Source organism: Equus quagga, chromosome 7 (assembly GCF_021613505.1).
Source record: "Equus quagga isolate Etosha38 chromosome 7, UCLA_HA_Equagga_1.0, whole genome shotgun sequence".
Taxonomy (NCBI): domain Eukaryota; kingdom Metazoa; phylum Chordata; class Mammalia; order Perissodactyla; family Equidae; genus Equus; species Equus quagga.
Window position 1 is genome coordinate 79,792,551 of NC_060273.1, and position 17,638 is coordinate 79,810,188.

General features: G+C 41.4%; 1 protein-coding gene and 2 non-coding genes across 3 annotated transcripts; all 3 read left to right on the forward strand.

Moving 5' to 3' along the window:
- The first annotated feature begins 276 nt into the window (after positions 1-276).
- HSPA9 (heat shock protein family A (Hsp70) member 9) lies at positions 277-16,108 on the forward strand. The gene is made up of 17 exons (XM_046666012.1): positions 277-458; positions 1,836-1,894; positions 2,099-2,186; positions 3,296-3,477; positions 4,164-4,288; positions 4,845-4,918; positions 4,997-5,103; positions 5,823-5,985; positions 6,678-6,770; positions 9,991-10,200; positions 11,773-12,000; positions 12,879-12,983; positions 13,618-13,735; positions 14,157-14,251; positions 14,609-14,701; positions 14,879-15,019; positions 15,341-16,108. Exons 1-17 carry the CDS (start codon positions 378-380, stop codon positions 15,416-15,418), a joined length of 2,040 nt encoding a protein of 679 aa, XP_046521968.1. The 5' UTR covers positions 277-377; the 3' UTR covers positions 15,419-16,108.
- Positions 10,588-10,662, forward strand: LOC124243135 (small nucleolar RNA SNORD63). The gene has a single exon (XR_006889630.1). It is a non-coding gene; the product is annotated as a small nucleolar RNA SNORD63 (small nucleolar RNA).
- Positions 12,494-12,554, forward strand: LOC124243137 (small nucleolar RNA SNORD63). Its single transcript, XR_006889632.1, has one exon. It is a non-coding gene; the product is annotated as a small nucleolar RNA SNORD63 (small nucleolar RNA).
- Positions 16,109-17,638: the final 1,530 nt, after the last annotated feature.

The window sequence follows — 17,638 nt, forward strand, 5'->3', positions numbered from 1 at the left end:
GTGACCTTGAGTCTTTCCTGCCGTTGAAGACCGGGGCTGTCCAAGATACTGCCTTTATACATCTTATAGTCCCCTCGCCTCTCGCTGAGCCCAGACCTACCGCAGCTGAAACGGGAGGAAGCTCTTTTTCCAACCATCATGCTACGAAGCGTATTAGCCGTACGCCCTGACTCCGGGATCGACGTTCAGGTAGTCTCTGGTCAGGCAGAGCAGGCGGCGCCTCAGCGGAAGAGCGGGCCTCTGGGCCCCAGCGACCAACCCCCGCCCCCCACCCCACGTGGTTGGAGGTTTCCAGAAGCGCTGGTCCAGCAGTGCCGCGCAGCTCCTGGTCGTCCGAGCGCCTTTTTGCTGCCTGGTACTTCAACCGTAGAGCCGCCATGATAAGCGTCAGTCGAGCCGCAGCAGCCCGTCTTGTCGGCGCCGCAGCCTCCCGGGGCCCCACGGCCGCCCGCCACAAGGTAAGGAACTGCCGAGCCTTCTCCCAGGGGCTTACGGCCTTGGGCCTCTGTGCGGCAGGCCGCGCCCTTCGGGGTCAGAATCCTCCGGGAGAGATTGGGAGGGAAGGAAGATAGCGAGTTTTCAGAACTCAGCGTTCCCGGTTCAAGGCCTAATTCAGGGTTCTGCGTCCATGTCTCAGGCGCTGCTGAGTCACACCCCCTCGCAAACCTAGAGTCTTACTGCACGAAGTAGCGGATAGTAGTCCTGACGGTGTTTTCTGTGCTTATCAAACAGGTTTGGCCTTAGGATCGAGGGACGCAGTCTCTTGCGAGGGAACCGCTATTCTAGTTTTCATTTCCCCTACGAGTCGAAGGACGACTGTTCTTTGCCTCTGTAAAACACATAGTGTGTAAGGACCGCGTTGATGTGGTGAAATGAAGGAAGAAAAGCACCCAAATGACGAATTGAAAATAAAGCTGCGATATCCTTGCTTAGGAACATTTGTCCAGTTAGTTCTTCAGAATCTTTCATGTAAAATTGTCTTCCTGTGTTATTTCAGAAAAAGTAAGCAGATTCTAGGAAAAGGTCATGGTTCGGTTGTTCATTATCGTGTAGGACGAAAAACGTTCATCGTTGGAGAATAGGATTTGTGCCTCTTTTTGCACTCACGCGTGGTTAAAGGAAGGCTTGGGAGTAGCCTGAGGTTAGGTTGAAGAGAGATCTTTGATCCTGGGTGGAGGCCACTCCTGACAAATTTGTCTCTTTCTAAACTGACTCTGCATGACTGTTAATCCTAGTCCCCTTAAATCAGTTACTTGGCAAGGTCGGGTGAAGTGTGTCTGAGTAATTTAGATCTACACCTGCAATACACACGTATATAGAGTTTAGGTATACACTGTTCCTAACAAGTTGAGGCGTATCTAACTAGTATTTTGTAATGCAGTGATTCTCAACCAAGGGCAGTTTTGCCTCCCCAGCGAATATTAGCACTATCTCAATTTGGGGAGCTGTGCTGTTGGCCTGTGGTGGTAGAGGTCCAGGATGCTGCTAAACATCCAACAGTGAGCGGAGCAGGCCCCCCACAGAGAGATTTGGTTCAAAAAAAGTAGTGTCAAGGTTGAGAAGTCCTGTTGTAAAGTAACTCAAGATAATTTTACACTTATTTTCATTTTACTTATGTGGGAGGTTCATAACTTTATCAGATTTGGTTGTTTCAGTACCATAATGTTTATTAAATATGAAATACTTTCATTTCAGTACGTTTTATATATGATAGCCACTCAATTAACAGACTTAAAGTCTTATTAAACTTTCATGTGTTCTTCAGAAGAATAATTGGAACAAGCCTAAGTTTTCATGTATAGTTGATGTCTGATATAAGTTTTTTTGTTTTTTAGGATGGCTGGAATGGCCTTAGTCATGAGGCTTTTAGAATTGTTTCAAGGCGGGACTATGCGTAAGTGTTCACTTTCTTTGAAATGTCTCTAAATTTGTGATTAACTGTTCTGTTCAGAAAGAGAGACACATTCATATTTATTTATAGATTATGTAATGTTACTATTCCCACAGTATCAAGTATTTTTTTAAGCTTTCCTGCAGCCATTTGGGAGACCACTATTAAGATAACAATAACCAAAGCAGTGTTTTAAATGTCTTACAGATCAGAAGCAATTAAGGGAGCAGTTGTTGGTATTGATTTGGGTACTACCAACTCCTGTGTGGCGGTTATGGAAGGTAAACAGGCAAAGGTGAGCATGATTGGAAGCTCTGGATCATGTAGTGATAGCTAATACCCCATCCAGAATTCTGTGTTCTTTGGCTTAGGTAGGGACGTATTAAGAGCTGCTTTTAAGTTCTTAAGACCCTTGTGAGGTCAACCTTTGTGCTTAATTGCCTGGTGCTGATGACTGAATGGATTTGACTTCCCAAGCCTTAAATGTGTCGTAGTATACAGGTAAGACTGCTAAGTTACCATTGGAACCCATTGGGATGACTTCCACTGTTGGTTGTTTCCGTGTTTAGAGTCCAGCATTTTTGTAAGTGAGTTGAACCAAGGCTGGAGGTGCAGAAACCGTCTAGAAGCAGGTGGAGCTCCGCGTAATGCATGGGCTATATCCTAAGTAAAGCACATTTTTAGGAACTCCCTGCTATGGTAGAGGTGTCCTGGAAGCCTCCTTAACTGTGTTCATGAAACATTTATTCTCACTGGGTTCATCTCAAGATTTAGAGCCCCTGGGATTCTTGAATTGCTTCTTCACAGTTTTTTTTGTGCCTGAAACTTGTAGCCATCACAAAAAAAATGTAGATTTAATTCTCCATATGGAAGGAAAGATTTCCTTGTCCTAACATTGAGTATGAAGGATCCAATTTAAATTTATTCCAGTTTTTTGTTTTGTTTTTAGTTATAAGTTATTTTGAAGTAAATGGCTAAAAATAATGTAAACATCTATTTCCAGTAGTAGGTACTTACTATATCTGCATTCATACAGCAGAAACGCATGCCCAGTGGCGGGCCCTCTGGCCAAGTGGTTAAGTTCGTGAGCTCTGCTTCTGCAGCCCAGGGTTTCACCAGTTTGGATCCTGGACATGGACTTAGCACCGCTCATCAAGCCATTCTGTGGCGGAGTCCAACGTAGCATAACCAGAAGGACCTGCGGCTAGAATATACAACTATGTTCTAGGTGGCTTTGGGGAGAAGAAAAAACACCACCCAAAAGACAAAAAGAAACACATGCCCATTAGTACTGTTCTTGAGCATTTGTGTTGTGACTTGGCACCTGTTTTGTCTTAAATGATTGATACAAAGACACTGGTGATGACTGGAACCTCATTCTTTATCTTACTTTGGGAGTTTTAGGTGCTGGAGAACGCTGAAGGTGCCAGAACCACCCCTTCGGTTGTAGCCTTTACAGCAGATGGTGAACGACTTGTTGGCATGCCGGCCAAGCGACAGGCTGTCACCAACCCAAACAATACATTCTATGCCACTAAGCGTCTCATTGGCCGGCGATATGATGACCCTGAAGTACAGAAAGACATGTGAGTAAGAGCAAAAGTGTAGTTACTTGCAAAGGCCATACAAAAGAATCTTTTCAGCAGGATCCCTGGTTAGGTGTTTGGTATGTATTGACATGATGTGTGAAGATTTGGCTAGTCATTCCTGGACCATGTAAATTGGTGTTAAACCCATAAGGCCGATAGCGGCATGGGCTCCGATATGTGCAGATCAGGTATATTTTCAGGGTCGATCCATGTTGTAATGTGTATCAGTATTTCATTCCCTTTTATGGCCAAATATTTTTCTATTGTATGGATGTGTATTACATTTTGTTTATCTGTTTGTCAGTTAATGGGCATTTGGATTGTTTTCTCTTTGGGGCTATTATGATTAATGGTGCCATAAACATTTGTGTACAGTTTTTGTGTGCACATCTGTTTTCATTTCTCTTGGACTTAGTAGTGTGATTGCTGGGTGTTACAGTAACCGTGTAATTGCTTTCCCAATAAGCAGCATAATTCTTTTGTTGGGGGGAAAAAAGAATGTTCAGGTTCCATCACGATGTTTTTACATGTTAATGATTGCTTTCTAAAGGTTTTCTTGAATCCTGAAGTTCTCATTTGTTGGCTGTGGATCTCGGGGTGGGGTTGGACTTTATGGTGTATGGGAGCTTTGTCATGGTAGGCTGCACTGGCATGTTTTCTCAAACGTAAATTTTGTCTTTCAGTAAGAATGTTCCCTTTAAAATTGTGCGTGCCTCTAATGGTGATGCCTGGGTTGAAGCTCATGGAAAACTCTATTCTCCAAGTCAGATTGGAGCATTTGTGTTGATGAAGATGAAAGAGACTGCAGGTGAGTTCACATCAGGGGAAGTTGGGAGAACTGGCTGATTCCTCTGAAATCACTAGCTGCCATGCCCATATCCTTGTAGGAGTCTGGTAGGTTTTCTATAGAAAACCGAGGAATGGCAACACATTGTTAATTTCACACTTTCCCTGCAGATTGTGAATTTGTCTTCTACGTTTTCCTAATGGTGCCTTGCTTGTGGTCATCCCTCCCCCCAGGAAGGGAGAAGTATTCTGTGTTGAAAGCCAAAAGACTACACATTAAGCTTTTGTCTCTGTTAGATAAAACTTAGAACTTCCCATTTGAAAAAACTAGTAACTGTTTCAAGTTTAAAAAGTAGGTTATTATAGCTGGTGAACCTTCACTAAAGTGTTAAGGTGATATCTTGGGTTTTCAATGTGTGTCTTTAATTGGAGTGTTTTCCTACAAGGTCTCTACGTATTGTCACATGCTAAAAAACTGGTGGGTGCTGTCTGTGACTTCAAGGCTATATTAGTAATTCTATTACGTATTTATCTGACAGAATCTCATGATTGAATTTCATTCTTTGATTCTTTTCCAGAAAATTACTTGGGGCATACAGCAAAAAATGCTGTGATCACAGTCCCGGCTTATTTCAATGACTCTCAGAGACAGGTGTGTTCAGTTAGCTTTCTTATTCAGGAAATTAATTGTACTTGGGACACAGGAGTAGAAAATGCTTTTTTTCTTTAGGCCACGAAGGATGCTGGTCAGATATCTGGACTAAATGTACTTCGAGTAATTAATGAACCCACAGCTGCTGCACTGGCTTATGGTCTAGACAAATCAGAAGACAAAATGTAAGTTTGTGCCGTAAGTTCTACCTGGATTTGTGAGACTAAGTTTATGGAACTATGAGACTTATCCTAAATTATCATCTTAATTTCTTAGTGATCGAGCCTTGTACTCCAACTGAAAATGTGATGCCTTAACCTTCAAGGCTGTATGATCTGTGTTTTTCATTCATTTGAAGATCATTCCTTTATTTATTTGTTTGTTTTTAAGTACTGGGCTATGGTCTTTTTTTCCTCCTTGGTATGCATGTTGGCAAGTATTCATCCAAAAGAGTGGTTGAATACTGTCAATTTTGCTTTCAAAAATTGAATTTATTTCATTTCAGCTGTGTGTCTTACATGTAGCTATTGGGACCACATGTTAACACACATCACTTCGGCAGTTATCAGATTTCATAATTTGGGGCTGGCCTGGTGGCGTAGTGGTTAAGTTTGTGTGCTCTGCTTCGGTGGCCTGGGGTTCCTAGGTTTCAATCCTGGGTGCAGACCTATACACCGCTAATCAAGCCTTGATGCAGCAGAGTTCCACGTACAAAATAGAGGAAGGTTGGCACAAATGTTAGCTCATGGACAATCTTCCTCAAGCAAAAAAAAAAAAGAGAGAAAGAAATCCATAATTATTACACCTTGGGGGACATAGCCAAGTTTATGTTTGTTTGGTTATTGAAATTTATACCCTCGTGATAGTTTTTGTTCCTTAAGGCCTTCTTTTTTTTTTTCCCTAGCATTGCTGTATATGATTTAGGTGGTGGAACTTTTGATATTTCGATCCTGGAAATCCAGAAAGGAGTGTTTGAGGTGAAATCCACCAATGGAGACACTTTCTTAGGTGGTGAAGACTTCGACCAGGCCTTGTTACGACACATTGTGAAGGAGTTCAAAAGGGAGGTTAGTTACCAGTGTGGTTAATGTTTAGACATTGGGATATTGAGAGTTTCTTGTTCAGATTGCTATTTGCATTGTATATAATAGTTTGCCCCTAATAGAACATAGAATAGACCACTGAAATGATTGCATTTCAGTTGCATGGGTGGACTGTACTGTTTTGGTTCCTGTAGCTTCAGATTGGGAACAAACAGATTAAAAGGATACAGCACTCAGTGTACAATATTGGAAAAGGAATCTTGGGGACTCCTTTTTTGAGCTAGAATTCTACAGCTGGCAAGAACCGAGATCAGTTCAGCCCTCTGACTCCAGGCACAGATAGCCTTTTTTTTGGTGAGGAAGATTGGCCCTGCGCTGACATCTGTTGTCAGTTTTCTTCTACTTTTTTGTATGTGGGATGCCGCCACAGCATGGCTTGACGAGTGGTGTGTGGGTCCACACCAGGGATCTGAACCCATGAACCGTGGGCCACTGAAGTGGAGCGCGTGACCTTAACCACTACACCACTGGGCTGGCCCCCTAGATAGCTTTTTCAGAATATGTTTTCTGTTTTCTACAAGTTTTTAAGGGTAATAAGTAATTTCTGCTTGTTTATAAAGGTATGGCTCTATTTTGTGTTGTTACAGCTTACCACTGCAATTTAAGTAATATTCATTACCTCACTAATACTAGTGTTGTGTGTCTTCTCTTTGTAGACGGGGGTTGATTTGACCAAAGACAACATGGCGCTTCAGAGAGTTCGAGAAGCTGCTGAAAAGGCCAAGTGTGAACTGTCCTCATCTGTGCAGGTGAGATGTGGACAAATTCCAGCAGTCTTGATGCATCTTTTCAGCCTGAGTTTATTTAAATAGCGTGTCCTCATTGGCCTAATGTCAGTCTAATCTTTTTACAGTTTTCTGGTTGGTGGTAAATGGCTTTCCATGAGCAAAGCAGCAGTATGTTTATGGATGAGCTGAAATTTGTTAACTACCAAAATCAGAGGTTGTATATACTGGAGCCAAATAATAATTAAGACTTGAATGACACTGAATATGCTTATTTGCTTTAAATTAAAGATACTGATTTTAAAATTTAGACTAATAGTATGCAAAATTAGAATTACTAGCCTGGAAATACTAGGAGACTCTCAGAACTGCTACTGTCTTAAGACATCTCTTTGTGTGAGTCTCTAGTTGTCTCTCATTTAATTATTTGAATCACCAATCTAGAAAATGAGCTGTGAAACGTGGCTGAAGGCTGGTGTATGTACACATGTGCAAGTTTTCCTCCGTGGGTATCAGATTTGCTGAGTATCTGCAGAAGGTGTCAGTCTGTGTTGCTCTAGTTCTGAGAGGTGAGAGCTTTACTTTGTCTTAGCCACTTAGAACAGGATAATAGGAAGCATGTTAGATTTGGGTCAGAAACCCAACAAGAGGGAAAGCAAGAGATCTGTTTCCGGGTTCTCAGGTGGCAGCAGGAAAGCAGACCCTGTGACTACTTTAGTTGTTAGTTTGATCACCCCCACTAAGAAGAGATACTTATAGCAGTTGACATTGTGTTGGTAAAGTGATTGGCCTCCAGTCAAACCCGGGTTTTTTTTAAGTAGCTGTGAGGAGTGACAAAGTTGTACAGTCATCCATGATGTTGATGGTGTTGCCTTGTCCCTGCTATCAGAGTGGCAGAACTTTGCAATATGATGGTTAGGGCTGGGTTGAAATATGTGGCACTGCTAGAGGATAGCTTAGAATTCTTTCCAGGGGCTTGACACTGTTTGGAGGCGGGGTGTTGGTTTTAGTGAGGCTGTATCCTACTGATTGTTTCCAGCATTTTGTTGTTTATAGCAAGGTATATGGAGCATTCTTGTGCTTATAATGTTTGTGCATGTGTGATTGTAAATCTGTAGGATAAATTTCTAGAAGCATTTTTTTTACCCTTATGGAGTTTAAAGAGTGGTTTGAGGAAACAGACTTTAATTAAAACATTATATTAATGTCAAATCAGAAGTAATGTAACATAGAGGTTAAGAGGGCTCTGTAGGCACACTGCTGGGGTTTAAGTCCTTATTTCATCACTTATTAGCTGTGTGACCTGGATGAATTAACAATTCTGTTTGTTTTCTTATCTATAAAATGAGAATAATAGTGCTGCTTTCCCCCTTAGAGTTATGAAGATTACTAAATTAATACATATAACATGCTTAGGACAATGTGTAGTAAATAGTAAGTACTCTAAATATAAGCTGCTTTTAATGTGGTAAAAAGGTAAAGTTAGATTTACACTTAATAACAGAGGAGCCTGACAGAGGTTGGACATAATAAGGAGAGCTTCTGAAAGATGAGTTGATCAGGAAAAGAGAGAGTCAAGTAAGTATGAGGCTCTGGGGTGAAGACCTGAGCAAGAGCCAGTGTGACTGAAGTGCACACAGGCAGGGGGGCATGGAAGATGAGGCTACAGGCTTTATAGATTTGGGATTTGGTGTCTATGCTGAGATAAGTGAGTACAAACCACTCAAAACTTTTAAGCTGGGGGCAGTAACACGGTCAGATTTGGTTTTGGGAAAAGGCTGAGGTGGAGTAGGGTATTGTTCCTGGGAGTCCTGTGGCAGAGGGCAGCCTGAGTGGATGGAAAATGTCGGGATGCTGTTGCAGCACACCAGGTGGTGAGAGAGAATGTGGTTAGATTTGAGAGAGGGACAAAACTTTATGATGAACTGGCTTTAGGGGGTTGAGAGTCCCAGGTTTTTCAGATTGTCGTTAACTTACAGTGTATAAAACTGCACTGATATGGTAGTAGCCACATGTGAGTATTTAAAATTAAATGAAATTAAAAATTCGATTCCTCGATTGCACTAGCCATAAAGTTTCGGGTGCTCAGCCATATGTGGCTAGTGGCTGCTGAATTGAACAGCACAGATAGAGAGCATTTCTATTGCCACACAAAGTTCTATTGGATGGCATTGGTTTTGATAATTAAATTCTATTTTCTGGTTTCATTTATTAATATTTTGCAAAGAAAGAGCAAAGTTGTCAGTGGAGTTCTTTAGAGCTATATGCACTGTCACTGTTTCTACAGAAGGTGTGTCAGCTCTCACTATTAAGCATTTAAATGTCCAGGGTACTTTATCTGAAGAAAGGTGGTTAAGGACTTGCTCCCCTCAGTCTTATTCCCTGTTGGCCTTGCTTTGATGTGAAGTGTGAGGGGAGACTTAAGGTACTTCTGTTCCTGAGAGTTCACCCTTGGGACACCTGTTTCAGCATGTTTGGTGATGTTTTGTTAGTCTTAATATTCTCAATTCATGCCTTATTAGGATTTGGGGTTTATTAAATACTGGATGTTACATGGTGTGACTGTGGAAGTGTTAGCTGCTCTCCATGGGTGTGATGGCAGTAAAGTCAGTCCTTGTAGTTTTCTTTAGCATTTCTGTGGTAGCTTTCTTACTATCTGCCTGAAACTTATAAAGCTCTTACTTGATGGCTGGTTATTTGGTTCAGAGCATATCTTTGACATTTCTCTTCATGTGCATGGAATACTTTAAAACTTAGTAAAAGAAAACAGTAGTGTGATTTTTAATGTATGTTTAGTGGCAAGACAGTTCATCTCCTGAACGGGGATTTTTCCTGCTTCTCTATTCTTCATTGTGTTTTTTGTTTTTTTGGTTGTTTTTAAGATTGGCACCTGAGCTAACAATTGTTGCCAATCTTCTTTTTTTTTCCCTGCTTTTTCTCTCCAAATCCCCCCAGTACATAGTTGGATATTTTTGTTGTGGGTCCTTCTAGTTGTGGCATGTGGGACGCTGTCTCAGCGTGGCCTCATCAAGTGGTGCCATGTCTGCCCCCAGGATCCGATTGTATAAAGTTTACCCTCTGGGAAGAAAAGAGGTTGAATCTTAAATAGTCACTGTCTTGTTGGCTGTCCATTTAAAGTAGGTTTGATCCTCGTGGTTTTCAAAGTCTTCCTGACCGAAGGTATGGTCTTATTTTAAGTAATAAAGAGACTTCACCACTACTGGTCTCCCCGCTTCCTTTGTAGACGGACATCAACTTGCCATATCTTACTATGGATGCTTCTGGACCCAAGCATTTGAATATGAAGCTGACCCGGGCTCAGTTTGAGGGGATTGTTACTGATCTAATAAGGAGAACCATCGCCCCGTGCCAAAAAGCCATGCAAGATGCAGAAGTCAGCAAGAGTGACATAGGAGAAGTGATTCTTGTTGGTGGTATGACTAGGATGCCTAAGGTATGGACCCATGGAATTCTTGGCATGGGGAGGAGAGAGGGCCAACAGATAATGTTCTCTTGGAACAAACGGCTTATGTTGTTCAGGGACATGAATATGTGGCCTTTTTGCCCTGGTGACCTGAAAGGGGGATGAATTTGTGCCCTCACCAGAGAGTTGTTTTCTTAAAAGAGTATAAGAAAAAGGATTAGAAAGGACAGAATGTCTGGGGTGGTAGCAGGGGAGGATCCTGAACTTCAGTCCTGCAGAATTTTTAGGAATGAAACAAAGTTTGAGGTTAGAGATTGCTTAAAACCTTCATACTAAGTCGTCTCTAGGGGCAATTTTGGACGTGTCATTGCAGCATAGTATTTGGGGTTTGTAATTGCATCTCTTCAGCAAAGATTTGTGCGATGATGCATTTTACTCATCAACACATCATTCTGAAAGGACAGGTGTGTGGAAAACTAATGACTGAGCACAGAACCTGTTGAAGGTGCAATTCTTGCTTTATAATTTGAATGGAATTATCCTGGGCCATGGTAATTTCTTAATTTTTACTTTGGAGTAAATGGGCTTAGGAAAACATGCACACAATAAACCTGGAGGAAAAAAGAGAGGCTTTGAACCAGGTGGATATTTTTATTTAACAACTTATCTCATGCTATTCAAATAGAACTGTTTCCTAGCATTAGTAAAATAAGCAGTGGGGAGAAACATGCCCCACATCAGCACCAGTGTTGAATTAACACTGCTGCTTTTAAGTTGGTTTTTACTTGATATGTGGACGAGAACTTGAAATATAAAATTTCTATGTCCCTTTGCCTTGTACCTTCTATTTCTTTTTTTTTTTTGAAGACTTTATTTTTTTTGTTTTTCCTCCTTCTCCCCAAAGCCCCCCAGTACTTAGTTATGAGTCCTTCTAGTTGTGGCGTGTGGGACCCTGCCTCAGCATGGCTTGGCAAGTGGAGCCGTGTCCGCGCCCAGGATCTGAACCGGTGAAACCCTGGGCTGCGGAAGCGGAGCGCATGAACTTAACCACGGGTTCAGCCCCCTTTTTTTGTTTGTTTTTTGAGAAAGATTAGTCTGAGCTAACGTCTGCTGCCAATCCTCCTCTTTTTGCTGAGGAAGCCTGGCCCTGAGCTGACATCCCTGCCCGTCTGCCTCTACTCTATATGTGAGACACCTGCCACAGCATGGCTGACAAGCAGTGCGTGTGTCCACACCTGGGATCCAAACTGGTGAACCTTGGGCCGCCAAGGCAGAATGTGCGAACTTAACGGCTACGCCACTGGGCCAGCCCCGTACCTTCTATTTCTAAGTTAATGTATGGGAAACCAGAAAACAAAACTTAGGCCAATTCTTCCCAAATTTAAAAGGGTTGTAAATGAGATAGTCATATGAGTGAAGTATGTGTGTTTCCTGCATGATTAGCTCATTAACAAGAATTCAGTTACAAAATAGTAATTTGAGTAAACCTTCTTGCATGTGAAGCAACCTATCCTGCGATCTGGTGGGGTCTTGGGACACACATCTGCTCTTCCTCGACCTTCTCAGGCAGTTGTTCTGAGGTTCTTTTTTCTTCATGTTCAGGTTCAGCAGACCGTGCAGGATCTCTTTGGCCGAGCCCCAAGTAAAGCTGTCAATCCTGATGAGGCTGTGGCCATTGGCGCTGCCATTCAGGGGGGTGTCTTGGCTGGTGATGTTACAGATGTGCTACTCCTGGATGTCACTCCACTGTCTCTGGGTATTGAGACTCTAGGAGGTGTCTTTACCAAACTAATTAATAGGAACACCACTATTCCAACCAAGAAGAGCCAGGTAAGAGCCACCCTTCCCTACCTCATAGAGATAATAGGTTCTGTGAGGTATGTGGTTGTAGCTACTTTTGTGAGCTTTTCCTAGAAAACTTCTCTTTTTGTTTTGCAGTCCATACTAGTTGAATGTGGGTGGTAAGAATCTTGTCTTTTGTTCTCTTTTTTTATTCCTGGGAAAGTTCTTTACCTGTCAGCCAGTGGTGATGATTTTAGGAATGGCATTTTTCCTTTAGTCTCTCCTTCACAGGATTAAAATAACTTGCCAAAAGGAGCCTCACTGTTTGGGACTGAATTCCCTGTACTCTTCTGTTCTCAAAGGCAGTAAAAAGAATGGGTTGGCCAAGGCTAGGGGAGTGTGCTTGTCTTCCAGGTGAATGATGGGGGTCTTCAGATACCAAGCAGGGCTGTCTGGACAATGGCTTGGTCTTGAATTAAGAATTATTTCCTGACTTTCCCAATTTTGATATTTTTCTGAAAACCTATGACTTGCTGTATTTGTGCAGTGCCAACACATCATTCTGAAGAAGAGTGTGCAGTGACTTCCTGTGACTGAGCACAAAATATATGTCCTGTCTCTGACCCATTTCCCCAGATGAGCATGTTTCAACACCTCACTTTTTAGCTCCTTCTCTTGGGGCCCTCTGTGCTAATGCTACATCTTTGTACAATGCATTTGCTCAGCTGAAACAGTAGCTGTTGTATGCTTTTTTGCTGTGCTAAGCTTTCTCCTGTTCCCTGCAAAAATATGTGTCTTTGTTCTGAACGTAGTGTACATTAGGACTCTTACAGTGTTGGGATGTGAATTTCTTCCTTTGGCTAGCACTTTGTATAAGGGGAGTAGTTTCATCAGACTCCCAACCCAGCAAGTTTCCTTCTCCCTAGGTGTTTTCTACAGCCGCTGATGGACAGACTCAAGTGGAGATTAAAGTGTGTCAAGGTGAGAGAGAGATGGCTGGAGACAACAAACTTCTTGGACAGTTTACTTTGGTAGGTATTGGGAATCCTGAATATTATGCTCCTCATTCTATTTACTGTAAAGTTAGATTATATTCTAACCCGTAATAATAATACCATAAACTGGTGACAGACACAGACATAGTCTGTTATTTTAACATCATATACAGACAAATTCTGCAACTGGATACCCCTGGCTTCAGTTTTTACCTAGAAGCCTTGCTTGTTCCCTGTGCCTTAGGAACTTCATCAAAAAGTTTATAAATATAAGAGTCAGGGAAATGTTCATAAGCAATATTAATTAGGAGAAATTCTTGGTTAGTACTGTAAAAGACATTTGATGTTCTGGCTTTTAGTTAGCGTTGCTTATTGGTTCTTGATGAGCTGAGCACTAATGGAGAGGTTTGTTCTTACTCTGTGCCCAGGTACATACAGCGATTAATGGTTTTTTGCTATAGCCAGTCTTCACTGGTATAAGCCCTCTTTATTTTATGCAGCAATGAAACTACTCCCCTCACTTATAAACGTTGTGGTTTTGTACATTTAAGTATCACTTGTTTCTCCTAGGAACCAAGTGACTTGTTTTCCAGAAGATGGTATAGGTTTTGAAATAGAGCACTGGACCCCTTTGCGAGAGGAGCTTACTCTGGATATTTATTTATTTTAGATTGGAATTCCCCCAGCCCCTCGTGGAGTCCCTCAAATTGAAGTTACATTTGACATTGATGCCAATGGGATCGTACATGTTTCTGCCAAAGATAAGGGTACAGGACGTGAGCAGCAGAGTAAGTGCTCTTATTTATCAGACTGTAAGAGTCAGATGAGGGACCTTGGAGTTCCTCTATGTTAGGAGCTAGAACCTCTAAGTTGTGCATATCTTTCCCCCCAGCCTCAGGAGGATGATGAGTCCTTCCTTGCCCCTTTTTTCCCCACTTATCAAATTCACAAACAGGTGTGTTTATCTCCATAACAGGCAAGCACTGAGCCTCCGGATTGCTGAAGTTTTGGTAGGCAGGCAGGACAGTTGGTCTTTGTATATTTCAGACCCATGGTTTCCTTCTTATAAGACAACAGGGTATTTGTTTTTTTCATAATTCACATCAAGATTAGCTACTCTGTGCAGGAGTTTTCTTTTTCTTAATAGAATATACGAAGAGGCATGTAGTTTTATCTGGGAAGTAACAAGGTGCTTTCTTTTCACTATAGTTGTGATCCAGTCTTCTGGTGGGTTAAGCAAAGATGATATTGAAAATATGGTTAAAAATGCAGAGAAGTATGCTGAGGAAGACCGCCGAAAGAAGGTGATTACTTTCTGCCTTTTCAGCTGGGAGGCGAAAGTAGTTGGGACATGTGTCATTCATCTTATATCTTCCGTTACGCTCAATATATCCCTTCTCTGCCTTTGCTTGTAACTTGTGTGTGGAATGCCTTTCTTATTTATTCTGTCTTCCCATGTCAAAATTCTCATCTTATATAATCCAGCTGAAATCTCTTACAAACATCCCAGGCTATGCGAGATCACAGTGATTGTTGTCTCTTGATATTTTTATTCTGTAACTGTATGCAGCAGTTACCATGTTGTTTTGCTCAGTGCAGACGTTCAGTCACCTGGTTGACTGGGAAATCTTCATTGGTACTACATTTCTAATTTCTCTTAGGAACGAGTCGAAGCAGTTAATATGGCTGAAGGAATCATTCACGACACAGAAACCAAGATGGAAGAATTCAAGGACCAATTGCCTGCTGATGAGGTGAGCCCACTTTTAAAATAGCTCAAGAAGTTTAGAGGCGTTGTCACCAATGTCATTTAAGTTTGTTTTTCTGTGTGGGAATTTAGTTTTTAAGAAATGCTTCTGAATATTACTGCTACCTGTAATAGGTTAAGAAACCCAGAAAAACTGAGGGCTTGGTTTGGTTTGGTTTTTAAGTGCAACAAGCTGAAAGAAGAGATTTCCAAGATGAGAGAGCTCCTGGCTCGAAAAGATAGCGAAACCGGAGAAAACATAAGGCAGGCAGCATCTTCCCTTCAGCAGGCATCATTGAAGCTCTTCGAAATGGCGTACAAAAAGGTACACAAGGGCTGATGGGTGTTTTGCTCCTAACTTGATCCCCATGTAACTTCTCTTGATTACTGTCACTGATTGCTCTCTTCATAGCCATTTTATAGAACTGGGAGTATTAGAATTGAAAATACCTTTCCTGCCTTCTCAACTCTAATTTGGGAGGGAGCGTAAGGTCAAATGGAAGGAATCACACAAACCACCAATAGTAGACAAGCAGGGAGGGAGGTTGGAACAGACAGGATATGCTCCCTATGTTATTTAGTTCTTCAGAAAGCAAACTGTCAGCCTTAACATTAAATGAATGGCTCTCAAATGTTTTTTTAACAGATGGCATCTGAGCGAGAAGGCTCTGGAAGTTCCAGCACTGGGGAACAAAAGGAAGATCAGAAGGAGGAGAAACAGTAATAGCAGTAAACTTGGAAGCTGAAAGGACAACATACTATGACGCTTGGGAGTGAAGGGACTTCCTGAGCAGAAATGGGCAAACTTCATCTTTTACTGTGTTTTTGCAGTATTCTATATATAATTTCCTTAATGTGTACATTTAGTGACAGTTAGCTAATGATCATTTAATGAGTGATAATTCCAGCAGTACAAAGTTCACATGTTCTGTTCCTAGCCTGTCGTTTTTCAGCTGCATGTAAAAGGGACGGGAGATGACTTATTGATTATTATAAAGACTTAATGTTGTTTTCTGCTGAAGTAGCCATATTTTCAAGAGGTAAAACCGTCTCACACACAACAATGAAGGTAGTCAGCCCATAGACCTGAAATGAGACCATATGAGGATGAGATCCTTCTAGTTAGCTGAGTACTGCTGTACCGGCCTGTGTGTACTTGGGATTCTTCAACTGAGGCCTTGCAAGGCAAGCCAGCTGTGCCATTTTGGGAGGTAGGGCAGGGGAAGCTAGATGGATGAAAAATAAAGTTAGCTATTTATGCTAGGTACAGCTTTTAAAACAAGGTAATAAGGCTCCAATTTCCTAAGGCATACTTTTCTAGCTACCTTGTGGCCTGTGTCTGGCACTTGTATCCTTGAGATTGTTCTTTTTGATCCATTCTGGATTTTTTTAAAAAAAATAAATATGAAAATCATCTTGATCTCTTGTTCGTGAGGGGTGAGGCCCTGAGATTTAGCTTCAGGAATATGACATAAATCATACTTCAAAATTCCTTGATCTAGTGTCACTCAGGTGAAATACAGGATTTTCTAACGCTGGCTGAAAATACAAATTGAAGATTTGGAAGGGGCGGTATAATGAAATAATGAGTGTTATCACCAAGGACAAGTCTGGTCAGGAGTTTTTTTTCCCTCCTTAAAGCCCCATTTTGGTTTGGAATGTTGAAAGTTCTAGATCTCTATCTAGCATGAAAAGCAGGTCTAGTATTTTCAGGCTGCTTTCAGTTCTAAGGAGCAAAAATCCAATCAGAATTGGCTTACAGTAAAGAAACATGTCTAGTAATAAGTCCTAAGATATGATTTCAGTGGCTCAGTAATACCAGGAACCCCAATTCTTTCTATATTTCTGCTCTTTCATCCTCAGTGTGTTTTCCCAAATTCTCTAATCTAATTATCACATGCTGACAGTTTCAGAACCAGAAAGGTGACTGCATCTTTCTTGTATCTCATTGAAGTGTTAAGAATTATTTCCCAAGACTTCTAACAGACTTCCCCTCGTGTTGATTGAGTACTGTCACATGCCATGCCTTAAGGAGTCTGTTAAGAGCATGGGCTTAGACCCCATTGGATATAATGCCTCCTTTTGTAATATTTTGCAATGTTATTTAGAAATGGAATTTATATTTACTTAAGAAATCAATACAGTGTTCTAATATGAAGGAGATTATGTGATAATTACATTCCTGGGATACTGTGTTCATTAACACATTTAAAAGCTGCCTGGGATTCATATAAGAAATAAATTCTAGGCTCAAGTTTTCAGCCACATGAACACTTGGTGGGAACCTTGTGGGATGTGCAATAATTCTTTATTAAGGATTGTTTTGTGGTGTGTTGGGGGAAGATATTTAGCATCTCTGGCTGGCCCTTGCCCACTCAATGCCTCTAGTGTCTCCCAATTATTGTGATAACTAAACCCCTCAAGGATTTCCAAACTACTCCAGTTAAGAATTACTGGCTTATATTATTCAAGATTCATTCTTGGGATTGGGGAGAGGAGCCAAGCATCCCTTGAACAAAGTGGATTCTATTAGTAAGGAGGGAGAAGAGCTGCTTTGGGAGGCACCCACAGCTGCTGTCTCAAGCTGTCCCATTTGTAGTGAACACATTGCAGTATTTCAGTTACCTACTAATAAAACAGGTATTAGTGCTAACAGCCTTGAAAAGGAAAAAGGAATTTTTTTTTATTCTTCAGATAGTTTCTTTTTTTGTGGTGACAAGTGCTTGATAGGTTCTTGATAGGAACTTCTGATTTCCCTTAAGTGGTTTTTCCAGTTTCTTCAAAAAAACCTGGAGTCAGCAAATCTTAGCAAGCTTCAAAGTACATCCAGAATCACCATCTCCACTCCTACTGCTTATTTACTGTAAGTTACTACTGGGATTATTCCAAGTAGTCTTCCCCCACTTAAAATTACACCCTTGCTACTTTAGTGTTTTCCCACACC

Coding starts and splice junctions, on each gene's coding strand:
- HSPA9 (XM_046666012.1), top strand. CDS start 378: ATGATAAGCGTCAGTCGAGCCGCAGCAGCCCGTCTTGTCGGCGCCGCA. Junction 5,104..5,822: donor GACAAATCAGAAGACAAAAT/GTAAGTTTGTGC, acceptor TTTTTTCCCTAG/CATTGCTGTATATGATTTAG. Junction 15,020..15,340: donor TCGAAATGGCGTACAAAAAG/GTACACAAGGGC, acceptor TTTTTTTAACAG/ATGGCATCTGAGCGAGAAGG.